Source organism: Purpureocillium takamizusanense, chromosome 7, assembly GCF_022605165.1.
Source record: "Purpureocillium takamizusanense chromosome 7, complete sequence".
In the NCBI taxonomy this organism is placed as follows: Eukaryota; Fungi; Ascomycota; class Sordariomycetes; order Hypocreales; family Ophiocordycipitaceae; genus Purpureocillium; species Purpureocillium takamizusanense.
Genome location: NC_063074.1, coordinates 2,057,411 through 2,072,454, shown reverse-complemented (window position 1 = coordinate 2,072,454; position 15,044 = coordinate 2,057,411). Strand labels below are relative to the sequence as shown.

At 57.4% G+C, this 15,044-nt stretch overlaps 5 protein-coding genes across 5 annotated transcripts; 3 read left to right on the top strand and 2 right to left on the bottom strand.

Moving 5' to 3' along the window:
* Positions 1–953: 953 nt before the first annotated feature.
* Positions 954–1,450, top strand: JDV02_007933 (uncharacterized protein; the record flags this gene model as incomplete). Its single annotated transcript, XM_047989482.1, has 2 exons — positions 954–1,088; positions 1,187–1,450. The coding sequence occupies 2 exons, from the start codon at positions 954–956 to the stop codon at positions 1,448–1,450; spliced, it is 399 nt and encodes a 132-aa protein (XP_047845484.1).
* Positions 1,451–2,083: 633 nt separating this feature from the next.
* Positions 2,084–3,938, bottom strand: JDV02_007932 (uncharacterized protein; the record flags this gene model as incomplete). The annotated part of the gene is made up of 4 exons (XM_047989481.1): positions 2,084–2,644; positions 2,711–3,619; positions 3,700–3,767; positions 3,848–3,938. The coding sequence occupies 4 exons, from the start codon at positions 3,936–3,938 to the stop codon at positions 2,084–2,086; spliced, it is 1,629 nt and encodes a 542-aa protein (XP_047845483.1).
* Positions 3,939–5,104: 1,166 nt separating this feature from the next.
* JDV02_007931 (uncharacterized protein) lies at positions 5,105–7,592 on the bottom strand (the record flags this gene model as incomplete). Its single annotated transcript, XM_047989480.1, has 6 exons — positions 5,105–5,193; positions 5,252–5,953; positions 6,008–6,723; positions 6,780–6,831; positions 6,893–6,923; positions 7,185–7,592. The coding sequence occupies 6 exons, from the start codon at positions 7,590–7,592 to the stop codon at positions 5,105–5,107; spliced, it is 1,998 nt and encodes a 665-aa protein (XP_047845482.1).
* Positions 7,593–9,679: 2,087 nt separating this feature from the next.
* Positions 9,680–10,621, top strand: JDV02_007930 (Pyridoxal 5'-phosphate synthase; the record flags this gene model as incomplete). Its single annotated transcript, XM_047989479.1, has 1 exon — positions 9,680–10,621. One exon carries the CDS (start codon positions 9,680–9,682, stop codon positions 10,619–10,621), a length of 942 nt encoding a protein of 313 aa, XP_047845481.1.
* A 2,800-nt stretch (positions 10,622–13,421) lies between these two features.
* Positions 13,422–14,215, top strand: JDV02_007929 (uncharacterized protein). The gene has a single exon (XM_047989478.1). It carries the CDS (start codon positions 13,777–13,779, stop codon positions 14,194–14,196), a length of 420 nt encoding a protein of 139 aa, XP_047845480.1. The 5' UTR covers positions 13,422–13,776; the 3' UTR covers positions 14,197–14,215.
* Positions 14,216–15,044: the final 829 nt, after the last annotated feature.

Below are 15,044 nucleotides of genomic sequence, written 5' to 3'. Positions count from 1 at the left end.
TCGTTGAATAATGACTGATTCTTCTGCCAGCATTGACCTGGCAGCAGGATTTTCGAGTGGATGCGGCCGCGTAGCCTGCAACTCGCGTGATGGCGACTTTGCGGACGCTCGGATATCGCTCTGGCCCCGGAAAAAGCATCTCATTACGTCTCACAAACGAAGTCGCAATGGAGACCAAGGCAGATAGATGCCACCACATTTTCCTGAAGAAAGTCGTTGTTTCAGAATCAATCTTTATTACTGCTTGCGACAGTCGACGTACGTATGCGATGGACTCTCAGACGTCGTCGTGCACTGCGCACTCCCATCGATCCCACCCGAAAGAGACACCTCTTGTGGAGAGAGACACGTCCCCGCGCGACTCTGGAACAGGCACCGCCCCTCGAACCCTTCATGTCTCTATCGTTTTCACACATCAACGTACGTAATGCCACAGTCGATGCGCACCTGCCGCCGGTCGTTGCTCTCAGTGCGGCCAGCGGCACCCACGCCTGCTCGCGCGCAAAGCGATAGCTCGTTATGTAACCGCGAACAAGGGGCGGCGTCATCGGGCGTCTGTTCGTGGCAACTACCGCACCGCTCTCCCGTCCGGACTCTATCTATCTCCCTTGTGTCTTCGTCACAGGGAGGCGCGCGGCTTGCGTATGTTGCGGGCCCCCCTTTCGCCATAGCCCGACGACGATTCTCAAAGGGGTCATCCAGTAAAAGCGTCCCGTGCCGTGCGACTTTGTGCATATAAAGACGCCCGTGGCCAGCCGAGGAAAAGGTGCTTTGGACATCATCAACACAACCACAACCACAATCACGACGACAACGGCAACAACAACAACAACAGCTCAGGTCGGTTCCTCACAGACCCAATAAGCACGAGCTGTACCAAGAACAATTCGAACCGTACCCTAGACTCGGAAACGCCTTTGCCTGCTTTCAATTAAAGTCAAACAGCAACGATCATGCGCCTCAACGCCGTCGCCGTCGTCTTCGTCGCCCTGATGAGCGTCAGCTCAGGCGCTCCGGCTCCCTTGTTGGGCAGCAACGTTGGGAAGTCGCTCGTCCACTCGTTGCACAGCAAGGTTGCCCATTGGTTGGTGAGTGAAGTCTTGCCATGGCCCCTTGCCCTGCGTGCAGTTCCAGTCCCGAGAAGAGCCGTGCAAAAGTCTCCATCATCTGCTGACCCCCAGAGCAGTGCAAAATGGACAAGAGAAAACATCACGCCATGGTCCATGGCAAACAATATAATTGCGATGACAACATCGCGAACGGCACTGCCGACAAGCCCAAGAACCCCGGTGGTGACAATTCCATTGGGGTGACTAGCAATCACGGCCCCAACGCCAACAGTCCCGGTGCCTCTCCCGGTGGCGCTCCCGGTGGCGCTCCCGGTGGCGCTCCCGGTGGCGCTCCCGGCGGTGCTCCAGACGCCGGCGCCGATGCCTCCGCGCCCATGTAGACTCGCGCCGGCTTCACTTCCTGCACCCTCTTCTGTTTCTTCCCCGACTAGGGGTGTGGGCGTGTTGCTGCCCGCGCAGTGTTTACCGCTCGCCTTGGCGCACCCCCCTGACGACGCCGACAAACAACGACTGCCTCCCGACCGACCGACAGAGGTGGGGACACGCACGCGGCCTCAACGCTTCTGGGAAACCGGGTGGACTTTTCGTTCCCCTGTTCGATTTTTTTTTATCTTCCATTTTTTGGTTTCAGAGTCTTTTGTCATTGGATATCATCTGCATGCTCCAACAAAGTCGTACCCGTACCTTGCTTAGTTAGACCAATCAATATATGGCGAGGATAAATAAGAAAGCCAGCAGCCGAGAGACCAGCCGAGAATGCCCGTGGTGTATTGTGTTTGAATTGCAAACACTTGTTTCGCTCGTAGGGCTTGCTCTCGTCAAGTTTTTGTCGAACGTTTGTGCACATCGACAGTCAGATGACATCGCACGCGTCTCATACATTTCACGGAACGTGACCTTGCAATTACAATTGTACATAGTGATTACCAGGGTGTCTTGACCTGAAGTTTATGGCCGTTTTGGAAATTATCTGCCCTGACCTTCCAACATGAATGTCAGTTTGTGGCAACCGCCTACCAACCTGACCCCCCACCGCTTTTTCTATGGTCTGAGTTGTCGGGCGACGAGCCAGGAGTATATCTGAACCCGTTTGCCACAACGGACGACTCGTTTGACACACTCTCGTACGATGGGGGACTGTCTGCCTCATCACCTCCAACATCGACGGCGTTTTGGCCTTGGTGACTTCGCCGTGCTCGCCCTTCTTCAGCAGCGACGATGTCGCCAACCATTGCCGCTGCCTCTCGGAATTGAGCAATCTCTTCCTCCATCGTAGTATCCCCCTCTTCCACGTCTTGGGCCTTCTCCTCTACGGTCTTCTCCAGGTCGTCATGCCTGGCGCCCTTCCAGCGGGAAAGAAGGCCTTGGACAACGGCTCTGACGGATTCCTTGCGGGCCTGGCGGCGGGCACGTCGCTCAGCGCACGACTCTCGGAGGCTCCATTGGCATTCGGTAGAGCCCAGCGCTTGGGTTTCATTTCGGGATGCTTGGCGGGTCCGACGATGGAGATGGTGAATGGCCCAAAGAGAGAGAGAGCAGATAGCCAGGATTGCTAATGCAATAGCTGTGAGGAGCTAGAAGCAGTGTCAGTCGTGCCCACAAAAAGGCTGCATTAAAATCTGGGGGTAAGGGGGGCTGACTCGTGGTTGACGACGATGGAATCGGTAGGCGTGGCGGTCAGCTTCTTGCAACGCAGTCACTTCCTCGGCCGTCAGGACTACTTCCTCCTCCCACTCCCAAGATCCGTCCTTGTTCGTGATTTCGTATACATCTGGCTCATTCTCATCTTCAACATCGTCATCAGTCTGAGCCTCTCGCCAAAAGTCTGCATTCAAGTCATCGGGCGTTGGCAGCCGCACATCATCCGCGTCGGCGACAAAGCCCTTCAGCTCCGCCAAGTCTTTCCCGAGGGTACCTGTTGCATCCTTGAACTTTCTTGAAAGATACGACAGGACGCAGCGAATGCTTTCGCAGTTGTCAACTTTGACAGATGGCACAGGGGGTTTCTTCCCCAAGAGCTGGGCGATGGCTTGTTCTTTCTCAAAAATCAGGTCGCCCAGACGACGGGCCTGAATGCGCAAGAGATCGAGTTCTTGTACTTTGCTGTGAATGTCGTCTTGAACGGCGGTCGCGAGCGTCGGACGAGGCTCGGCTTCATTCTTGTCCTGCCCGTAGACACCGTTTGTCAGAGGGCGTTCCTGTGTCCCGGCTTGGGGGATTGACAACGTGTGCAGCCGATTCACGACAGCAGCACCATCAACATCAACAATCGATACAGGATGCCGCTGTCGGAAGAACGTCTCAAAGCCAGCAGGTTCAATCGGGCGGCCGTCAACCTCATACACCGTCACCGACACGGCCTGATCATATGGTGCCTTCTCGCTTTGGAGGCAGCTGAAGAGCCAGTTCGCCCTGACGGCTGTATCGCCGCTCCTTGATATAATACCTTGGCCACCGCCGTTAACGGTCTGATTGAGCCGGTGACCGTTGATCCTCAGGTTTCCCTGGTCACAAGCATGGTTGGACTGCTCGACGTCGAGGCGAAAAGTCTTGGGAGGGGGTCAACACAGAGAATCTCTTGCGGGGCAGCAACCCCCGAGTCTTTTGGCATAGAGCACGGGAGGCTTACCAGCGCCTCAGTCGTCTTGCTTTTATTGGGAACATCAAGTGTAACGAACGCTGTGGGAACAGACTCGTCTGTGGCAGAGCACCATAGTCAGCGGGCTTGCCCCGACCGTCCCCTAGGTATGTCAGGATTGCAGGCAGCAGCATCGTACCGTTGGCGGCGTTTCGAGCCTGCCTAGCCAGTGTGGCGTGTGCCAACAGCAGCGATGCCGTGGCAGCTCCGTAAAGATCCCCTCGCCGCATCGCGATCTGACGACGGTTTCGGCCTTCAAAGAGCCGACGTTTTGTGAAGAGGCCTGCCCAGCAAGGCCAGTGCAACGTACAGCCCGCCTGGGCTCAGAATCAGTCTGGGTGGAATGTGGAAGAGAACAGGACAGAAAGAGGGAGCGAGGCGGCTGCCTGCAAGGGTTGTAAAGGGGATTGCGTGTGCGTCAGGTGTTAGTGTTTAGTACTTCGTACCTTACCTTACGTGGGAGGGAACGAACGTCCCGATGCATCCCTGTAATAAAGTGTCAAGGAACTGCCACGACTGCCGCAACCACTAAAATGAGCGCAACCTGACTCTCCGCTCCACACGTCCACTCGTCAGGCAGTCACCCTCGTATGTTCCTTCCTGTGCAGAGAGCATACTGTAGCAAAAGAAATAGAGCGGCCGTCCCCCCAAAGACCTGATAAACGATTGCGGGCGGCTTTTCCAGTCGTCGAATCGATCCCCGTGCTGTGGACTCGCTCTCTAGGTAGCCAAGTCTTTACATATCAAGTATCTCGTTCTATTCTATGAATCTCGTGCCTCGCGCCGAGGGTGAGGCTCAAAAGCGACCCTCCGTCTCGGCCGTCCATGAACATGGGGACTTTTGTTGTGCATCACACGGTCAAAATCCGGGAGCCAAACAACGGGCTCAGCCGCGAGCCACAATGCCATCGGTAGCTGGGGCCTGCTCGGCGAAGCCTCCTCCTAGCCTAGATAGTGAATTGAGCCGCATGTTTAGGCCAATTAGCGCCCCGGGGCTGACGAGGCCTCCTCCCTCAGCCACCTCAAGCAAAAACAAAGGTAGGTCACTGACTGACGTCTTCGTGGAGCAAAGACCCTCGCGCCCTCGCAAACAACAACTGGCCAATACTCGCCGACAATCGCCTCTTGCCTGTCCTGTCCAGCCGACAGAGTTGTATGGTGCCCCATCCTGGTCACCTTGACCAGGCCCGGTTGTCCCCTGCGGTATCTCGGGCCGCATCGCAACTCCCATGCATTTTCATGCTAAAAAGGTGCTTTGGCCCAAGTACCAAACAGTCCCTCCGCTGGGCCAGCGCCCGAACTGTTGGTTTGTTCAAGCGCCAAGTGCGCCGCGGCCCCATCAATTATTCGCTTCAGTACCTGTCCCGATATATGCCACGACGATCAACTCTCGACATCACTCCAAATACTCGCTTAGCAGGCTGACCCTTGTTAGACTGACACCACCCTCTTCGTCCATCAGTTGCATTATCTGTATCATACGCGCTGTCGATGTCGTCAGCGTCATCTCACGGCCGTGACTCAAGCGACACGTAGTACTCACAGATGTCCGCCTTTGCTCTCACAAACAGTGGATCCCGCAAAAGAAGGTCCTTGCCTCTGGGTTCCCTGGTTACCTCACGCAAGACGTTGCCGATGCACAGCGCTTCGAGGAATGCGCGGTGCTGGAACACCCACCAGACGCGCGCCTCCGACTCCAGAAGACTGAAAAGCAAGAAGAATGCACTTATGGCATCATGCGCCGCCTCCAGCGTCCCCCGCACATTGACAGGCACGTCCGGGCATTCAGACGCGTGAACCAACATGAGGTTGTGGAAGTAGTTGCTGGTCAGGAACAGAGTTTGCCGGATGATTCGCTTGTTGGTCGCTGCAAGTCTCGTCAGGCTGTACGCGTCCCAGGACCGGAAAACGTCAGGGAACGATCTGTACACTGCACGGAAGTCGGCGACAAGTTTCGACTTGTGCCTCGCCGTTGCACATATGGGAAGGTCTAGCGATCGTGGTGAACAGATTGTTTCCTGCACCAGATTCGCCAGCATCCATGAGCCCCGGATATACGCCGTATCCATCGGGTCACTACTGGCAATGGAGGCACTGTCGTCCAACAAATCCTCCACCGACACATCGGTGTGTGTTGCTGATGGTGGAAGGGACAGTAACACGGTGAGAAACGTGTCCTGCAAGAGAACGGCCTGCCACACTTTCCTCCTCTGCTGCTTCTCGAACGGGTTTGCGTTGGGCGTCACTGGTATCGGTCAGACCCAAATACGCATGACAGGGCGCGATGAGAGAGACGTACCTATGTTGGGATCCCGGTGCAGCCCCATCGCGTATGCTTGCCGAATGAGGATTCCGGCGAAGGCCCAGCCATCCGACGCATGGTTGTCATTGATGAGGAAGTACGTCAGAAGGACCATGGCCTGAATGGAGCTAAGTGACGCTGTGCTCAAGTATGAGGACATGCGCAAGGCCTGATTGCTGGCTGAAGCGTAGAACTCCGCCGTCTGCTTGCGCTCTTTAGGCGACGTCGATGTCACAAACTGAGTGCCGAGAGCAAGCATGACGAAAATGAGGCCGACAAAGGCGGCATCTGTCTTGTTCCTCTCCGGCGCGTTCAACTGCCAAAAGTGCTCGTAGTCGGCGTAAAACGTTTGCCGGTGGATCATTGGGTACACCGGGTCGACGCACTCGAAATAACGTGCCAACAAGATGTCGGCCTGTATCTTGTCGGGCAAAACCGAAATGACCTCGGGAAGGCCCCCTTCGCATGTCCAATAGTTTGCGAATGGATGCTCGGACCCAATACCGAAAACGTTGCTGGCTCCTGTTACTGAATACGGTACGTGTGACAGAAGTCCGAGGGAAAGCGCAACAGCACCGCGCGACGATGCATCATGATCAACGATGGCGCCCCTGTCGGCAATGTTTGGAATTGACAACTTGCCATCTGCCACAGGCTTCTTCTTGGGCGGTTTCGTCATGCGACGGCCATTGGCCACCGACCTCGAGGTCTCTCTGGTAACGGCGTGTCAGTATCGGACATGCCTACAGGTCTCATCAGGGGCGCTTACTCGAGCAGATTCGCAACGTGAGCATATCGACATTCCGTCTGCCTTTTGATGCCTGCACCGGATTGTAAGCGCACAGACTGCGATTCAAAATGCTGTGCCAAAGCGACACTCACAAGCTAGGCAATGTGGCCGCCCCCTATCGCACTATGAGATATCTACGTCAGCCTCGATTTCAACAGATTCGGTTGATCACAATCTGCCATATTTCAGCGGCAGCCAGACGAGTCTCCGGGCAGTCTGGCTGCTCTATGCACTCAACGTCGATACGGAATTTGCAACACGTCAGGGGCGGGGATCGGCAAGGGACTGCCAAGGCGCAGCCCCTTCCCCAAGTCGGCATCATAGAGCAGTGTCGAGTGACAACAGGAGGTAGGGGGTAGGCTTCAGTAAAGGCTTGTTTGTTACCTTGGTCTTGCGCTCGACGCACTCGTGGCAGGACAATGTGGGTTTGTTGCGCTTCTGCTTCTTCTTGGGCGGCCCGTCAGCGGGTACTGGGCCTTCTTGGCCCGAGTCGACACCATAGTCGTATCTGCCGCCGTCCTGTGAGCGGGGGTACGAGGCCGAGGCAGGCGACGGAATAGTCGTCGAGGGCGAGGTGGCCGAATTCGGCGTGAGGACGGCGGCGCCGGCGCCGGCGCCGGCGGTGGATGGGCCACCAGCGGCAGCAGAAGAGCCGGCAGCAGCAGCACCGGCGGCGGCGGTGGGGGTGCCGCCGCTGGTGGTGGTGTGGTGGTGGTGGTGGTGGTGGTGGTGGTGGTGCTGCTGCTGCTGCTGCTGGTAGCTGTGCGGGTGATGCAGCAACGGCACGTCCATGGGCGGCTCCGCTCGGGGCGTCTGGGAAATTTGGTCGCAATGCAAATGCGCGCGCGCGTCCTTGTCTCGGACGACGGGGCCGACAGGTGAGACGCCGTGCGCTCTCGGTATCCAGCAGCCCGTGTCGCGAAAGATGCACGATGCGCGCCGGGAATAATGGCGGCGCAGGGCGGAGGTGACGGCTTTGGGCGCTGGGAATAACGATGGAAAATAAGGCAATGTCAGGTTCAGAAAACGGGGGATGAGGGGAAAGCCGGGGGATGAGGGGAGCTGGAAATAAGACGCCTGGCGATGGATGGGGTGGGCGAGAAACTGAGTGCTGACAGGCCGGCCCAGATCGAGCGCAAGCAAGCAAGCACCACCACCGTCACCGTCGGTCGGTCGCTCTTGCCCACCACACCTATTGGTACCTCAAAGGCGAGCGCCGAGGCCCCGCTGTCGAACAGCAGCAGCAGCAGCAGCAGCAGCAGCGACGATATGACGGGAGCAGCAATAATTCATACCATACGAGAGGCGCGAGAGTCTCGAGCGTGCTGCCAGACCATGCAACTTTTTGCCTAGTATTCCAGTAGTCTATCTCAACGACAGCCGCCCGTCTCCTCCGCGAGGTGAGCACACACACACACACACACACAAGTCCCAGACGACACCCATGCATCATCGTGTGGCCTCCCCCGCGTTCGGCGCTTTGCTGTTGTCGTCGCGGCGCCGGCATGCATATCTGCACACGACCGAGAGCTGACACCGAGAGGGCACACGGTTTACGCCACCGGAACATTCGCCACCGGGCCTTTTGATGCACCGTCGACGGCGACATCCAGACCGCGACGTCGAGCCCCGTTGCCGGCTAGCCCGAAGTTAACCATCTTCTTTTGCCTAGTTGCCGTGCCACGGCCCAGCCCGATCCAGCCTCGTCGAACGGCCCCAGGCGTTCCATGGGTCCCGTCGCCCAATACTAAATACCAACTTAAAATATTCCAAGAAGCCCGCTCCTCCTGACCTGCCGGGCCATCTGTCTGTAATCGAATACCGAGTCAGATCATGTCGAACAAATCGCTGAGCCGCTTTGTGACTAAGCTATCGCACGTTCGAACAGCGCATTTGCGCTCCGGCGCTCTTGATAAAGTAGACGACGGCCTTTAGGTTCGGGCTTGCTCAACGGCGAGTTCAACGGCAATCACCGGCTGCGCCACTGCCCGCTTGCCGATTTCACCCTTATTTGCCTACATACGTCACTGCTGTGACCGACCGCTCAATGTAGAGAATTGATGGCAGGGTGTACGAAGTATTGTATCGACCGCTTCAGTGGTGGCCAGTAACTACGTTAGTTACGCTGCGGCCATGTTGGGGAAATAGGCGGCCGATCGTATGCGGTGCTCATTGGGAAGCCCGAGACCACGACAGGTTTGCCACGTGCATGGTGAAAGGCACGAACCCTCCTTCACTGCCTCGATGCTCTCTAACCGAGTACGACTACAGGAATTAATACCAAGTAAATCGACCAGAAGAACGGCGAAGTCGAACTGACACGGACGTGCCGGCAATTACTAGCACGCCATGCCGCAGCCACGGTGACTAGGCATGTTGCAAGTACAAAGGAGGCATTATGGCTCTTCCCCCAGCCCAGCACTCCTTTTAACTTTCTTTCGTGATAAATTTCAAGGAATCAAATATTCGAGCTAGAGAGCCGACGAGGTTGAACGGCGTACTTCTGGGCCCTTTGTTGGCTACCCGTCAGAACCAGCATGCGGGTCGGTTCGCGATGCTCATTGCAAAGTATAGGGTACGAGGAAGTGGGTGTCATGGTTGAAGGCCGTCAAGGACACCATGCGTCGATAACTACGCCCAATTCCTGGATTTGATGTAGTATTGGGGTATTGGTACTCACGAGCCATGCCGGTTGAATTTGGTGATTTGAATAGTGAGCCCGCAGGCTGGTATCAAGTAGGTACGGGGTCATGAATCATAGACCAAGCACAGCCGCCCGGTAGTGAGTGGGTCGCATTCATGATGACTTCACCTCAACACCACCCTATGGCAAGCACCTTAAATTTGACACTCACCGACTCCGTCAGCTCTGTTACTCCATGAACGCACAGAGCGCAGCGGTCCGTCGCACAACGCAGACACTCAACCACATCCGCGGACGCCATCATCACGCCATGGGCAGCCCCGTGCCAGCCGATCCCCCCTGGCGGGCGACCTTCTTGTCCCACATCCAGCGCATGGAGTCGCCCGTCTTCGCCCTCAGCTCCCTGCGCCAGGTCGACCGCGCCTCATCATCAGCATCATCATCACCATCAACAACATCGCCGTTGTCGTCGCAGCACGTTGCCGCCGCGCCCCGGGTCCGCACCGTCGTCTTCCGCGGCTTGTGGGCGGCGCTCAGCGTGAACCCCAAGAACCCCGCGGAGCGGAACCCGGACACGTTCACGTCGCATCTGCCCACTTTCACGACGGACGCTCGCATGGACAAGATGCCCGAGCTGGAGGGGGAGTCGACGGCGGCGGCAGGGAGCGATGGGGGACGCGGCGGAACCTACCAGTCTGGCGGCGGCGGCCTCGTCGAGGGTGTCTTCTGGGCCGAGGAGGACCGGACGCAGTGGCGCCTCCGGGGCCGAGCCTACGTTCTCGGGCCGGACATCGACTCGGAGACGGGGGCCCCGGTGCGAGCCGCGCTGGAGCCGCACATGCGGCGCGTCAACGGCGGCACGGCCGGTCCCTGGAGCTGGAGCCGCGAGGTGACGGCGCACTTCGGCAACCTGGGCCCGCTCATGCGAGGAACGTTTCGGAACCCGCCGCCGGGGACGCCGCGCAGCCAGGAGCCCGGCCAGGGCCTGGGTCCGGGCCAGCGGGTGGAGGACCTCGAGGACGAGGTGGCGAGGCGCAACTTCCGCGTCGTGGTGATTGTCCCTGACGAGGTCGACCGGGTGGACCTGTCGGACCCGGAAAATGGCCGGAGATGGAACTACAAGCTGGAGGACGAGGACGGCTCGGATAGCTGGAAGGTGACGGAGTTGTGGCCGTGAATGAAACACGAAAGCAGCTCTACGAGACGACATGAACTGTCGTCATCAGACTGTGCCTCAATATACACCTTATTGCCGCGTCCGCGTCTCTTCCAGTCTTTCCGAAGCCGCGTCGAGTCCAGGCAGAGTGGGACTGTTTGCCGTCAGACTCTTATAATGTGAAAGTCAGACATACATGGGATGTGAGCCCTGTTGGGTGCCGGTGAACGCCGCCGCGGCCATTGGGACATGTAGAATTCTAATCTATGAAGCACATGCATCGACACACGTCTCATACAAACTCAAACACAAAGAGCGTGCGATCTCGGGACATGAGCAGTACTTTGCTGAGCAACGACATACTACCTAGCATGTTCTTGGGAACTGGTGGTCCCTGGGGCGCTCGCCCAGCAAGACGTCCAGATCGAAGTCGACAAGTTGACCTTATCATCCATGAATCAAGGGCGGTCAGCCATAGTGCGTATTAGTAGGGTCTGGACTCGAGGAGCTTGCATTGCTTCGCATGCCACCAAATCTGCAGGAAACGGCGCCGAGCAGGGTCAAGACCCCGTATCGGTTTGCCAACGGCATCCCCCACCTCATCCCGCTGCATCATGTGAGTGGACGAGGGCGTGCTAAGCGATGCCCACCCAAGACAGAGCAACTGCATGCATGACGCAGTGCCCGCCTGGCAGGCCTGAGTCGATTCTGCGCAGTCCAGTATCCTGTTTGATCGCCTGCAACCGTCCGGCGCCTCTCGTTCTCATTTGCCTTGCCGACTGTTACGACGCCTCGTTGGATGACACCGAGCCATGTTGTCTCAGTCACACGCAGCCGCCTTATGCCGGCATATCCATCATACGCATTTCGTAGTTCTTATCCCTTTATGACCGAGTCGCATGGGCCTGCCGTCTCTCCATGGATCTCTTTGGATGGATGAGAAAGAAAGTGACTGTCAACAAGGGCCCAGCGGCGCCTCTGAACAAGAAGGATTGCGACAGCAGGCGAGTAGTTACGTATCCTGGTCGTCACGGTGGGGGCCGAGAAAATGCAGGCCGCTCAGGAGAGGCTAAACGGGCTGGGTTCGGCTGCGCGCGAGGCAACACGTCAACAAACCCCGGTGCACATGTACATATGTACGTACCTAAAGAAGCAGGATTTCTGCTTGGGATGGAGGCGCACTTGTCAATGGGAAATCACGCACAACGCCCGTAGGTGCGGCAAGAGAGCGGGTCGTCTGACCTGCTGGCACCGGCGGGCCTGCGTCGCCTGGTTCGCTCGCCATCCTGCGGCCAGGCACTCACTGCCTTGCGGGCAGGGGGTGCAACCGGCTTTGACAGAATCGCTGAGAAACGGGCTTGTTGGGAAATGAAGCCGGGAGGCAGTCATGTCCAAATAAGGAGTCGGCCCTCAGGCTCTGGCCGGAGCGGCCCATGATACGTACGCACGAAGTACGTACTTCGTGCCAGCCGCCGTATCATATCGACGGCAGCGGGGTTATACTAATAACAATAGGGCCTGTGTGATCCGCTGACCCTTGCCCCTCCTCGCAGTAGGTTCGATGGGATGGCACCATGAGCTGACGGTCCGTCTCAGTGCGCGGAGAGGTTGGCTCGTGGCGGGGAACAGGGCTGTCCGATCCGCGATGAGATTGGCTTTGCCGTTGTGAGCCTGGACGCCCGACCATCGCCGCCATGTGGCCGGCGCGCTGATGGCTGGTCAAGGCAAGCCCACGATTCTATCACCCATGAGCGACGGTAGGGCTCCCAACGAATATAGCCTCGTGACGAGGAAGTCTCTCTCGTCCTCTGCTGGCGGAGCATGAGCACAGCGGTATGCGGGTCAAGTAACGAGTGACAAGGCGGTCGGGGACACACTACCGCACGGCTCCAGGATAGACCAAAAGCCAAACCGATGGGATGCGCACCCAAGGGGGTGAGACAAGAAGACGAAAAGTCGCAGTGGTGTTGTTGTCGAGCAGGACCAGCCCGCCGTCGAATTGTGCGTTGGGAAACTTTCCCTCCGGGTCAACCAACCTGCAAGTTGGCATTCACGTCCGGAAAGCCAAACTTGACCACGACATTACTGTTACAGTACCTGTTGAAACATGCAGCCGTGTACAAGTTGTGCCCAGAGCAGAAGTCTGCAGTCACGAGCGGCCGCAGAGTGAGAGCGCGAGCCAACGTTGCGCCATGTGGGCAATGAGGTCTTCAGTCACAAAACGAGACGGTAGCGTAGACTTGCAGCGAAGATCAAGGACGTGCCGGCCGACCATCCCGCCCTGAGCCTTCCGCTTCGCAGTCAAGGAGGTCTGGACAACTCGAAGTTGCCCGGCTTACTGCCTCGTCGTACACGCACTCAGTGCGGAACAGTCGCCCAAGTTGGCCGATAGTCCGGGCGCGTTTCCACGTTTGTTGGCTGGCTGACCAGCAGGGGTTTGCCGCCACCACTGTGCGGACCGGGGGCGGCTCATTATTAGCGCTGGAGTGTGCTTCGAGAAGGCCAAGCGGAGGGGGGGAGGGGGGGGGGCTAGCACTGATTCATATGTGCGACAGTCATCAGTCTGTGTACATGGGGTAGTCTCAATGAGTGGAGGAGGCAGCGTCTGAATGGACTTCGAGACGAGCCTCAACACTCGCTGGCGCACGCAATGTTGTAGAGGCGATGGCGGCGACGACGAGCAAGTTGGCAATGGTAGGCACGAAGTACAGTATACGCAGCGTTTTGAGTCTTGACAACGCGGAAGCGTTCCGCCGCTCGGGGAATGTTCGTCATAAGATGGTGGGTGCACCGTCGTTGGTTCCAGTGCATGCGGCCAACAGACAGCCTCAACGATCGGCGACTGGGCCGAATAAAACGGTTGGCAGTTGAACGCATGTGCTCTGTTCGGAGCCCGAACCACCCGAGGCACCTTGAACCGGTGACAGGTCTATGGACCAAACGTCATGGTAGGTTGAGTCGTCGTTTTGCCCCCGACTCGGTGAGGAAACGAGTCGCGCCCTCGGACAGGACTGGAGTATTTGGACGACTCGCTTCCCCGCTTCCTCGGGTTGTGCTTAAATGGCAAAGTTTGTGCATGATGAAGCGATGGTAGGTAGGACGTGGTGGCTGTCCATCTGCCGTCGTAGGATGAACCCAGGTCGACGCTTGAGAGGGGGTCCCTGCAACATGCGGACATGACCGAACAGATAGGAGTATCATGGTACCAACAATTCAGCAAGTATGGCCGGGGCATGGAGCATGGACGGGCCAGAACGCAGTTCTTTACGCATCTTGAAGGGCATAGACCCCTGGCAATGGCAATGTCTTCCGTCGGTATTGTGGTGCATGATGGCGTTTCTGGCTCCGAAGTTTGCAGCCTCTGCAACGTGTCCCATGCTCCTTTGGCTGGCAGCTCTGCCTCGACAACGGCGGCTTGGCTTCTGCTGCAATCGCTGTCAGTTGGGGGAGAGATGTTGGCTATGGATCCCCGGAATTGGAGAGGGGTCAAAGGTTGTTCCACCTGCATGGGCCAGGTGCTTTGGGGCAAGTTGGGGCTCTTGTTGCTTTGGGTGGGTACGAGGAACTTGCAGCTGCTTTTCTCTGTCAAGACATAGAGAACTGCGTGTAACGGACCAATTTGAAGCGTTGCTAGTAGTTGTTGACCTCCATCCTCCATGGGTACCCTATTAGGCACGTCCAGTCGGGCACGTCAGGCAGTGGAGACGGACCTGCTTGTGCATCTTTCGTGGTTTCGCGGTGTGTTCCAGTTGGTAGCGGGCTCTGCTCAACCGACAATCCGTGGCCCGTCTAGTTGAGAACTGCTCCGGGAGGTGAATGGTACCGTAATGATGATTAATGATGATGATGGTGATGATGGTGATGATGATGATGATGACTGAGACCTCCAAGGGCATTCTCTGACCCTCAGCACCTTAGTAGTAACTTGGATGGCTTGCACGGTACCCTGATGCTGCGAAAGGCACTACAAAGTACCTCCAGTACCTGCTTAAGGTATTCAGGTACCTGCCAACCTTGGTAGGTCGTGCCTGCTGAAACCTGGACAGAAACCGGGCAGGCACGGTGTACGGGGTGCATTGCCGTCCGGACGTACCTCAAACACAGCCGCTCTATCAGCACAGTAGCACGGAGGGGAAAACCAGAAGAAAGGTAGGTAAGGTAGCTAGCTAGCATGACGCGCATCAAGATGAAACTCGCTCGATCCCGCGTTGCCCAATGTCGAAGGGACATCGACGGCGCTGCATGCAGGTCCGCTGCTGCTGTTGAGTCCGAGCATCCAACCTTTGTTTCCTCTCGACTCCCCGGCTGGATGCTCGACTCTCGCGCCCACCACCTCAGCAGGGGAATGCCATCAACACGGCAGTCAGTCAACTAGTAGCTAGGTATTACGTTAGTCGGTCTGCCCGAAAGTGGCCCCGTCAACAAGTTCGCTTGTCCGACGAGG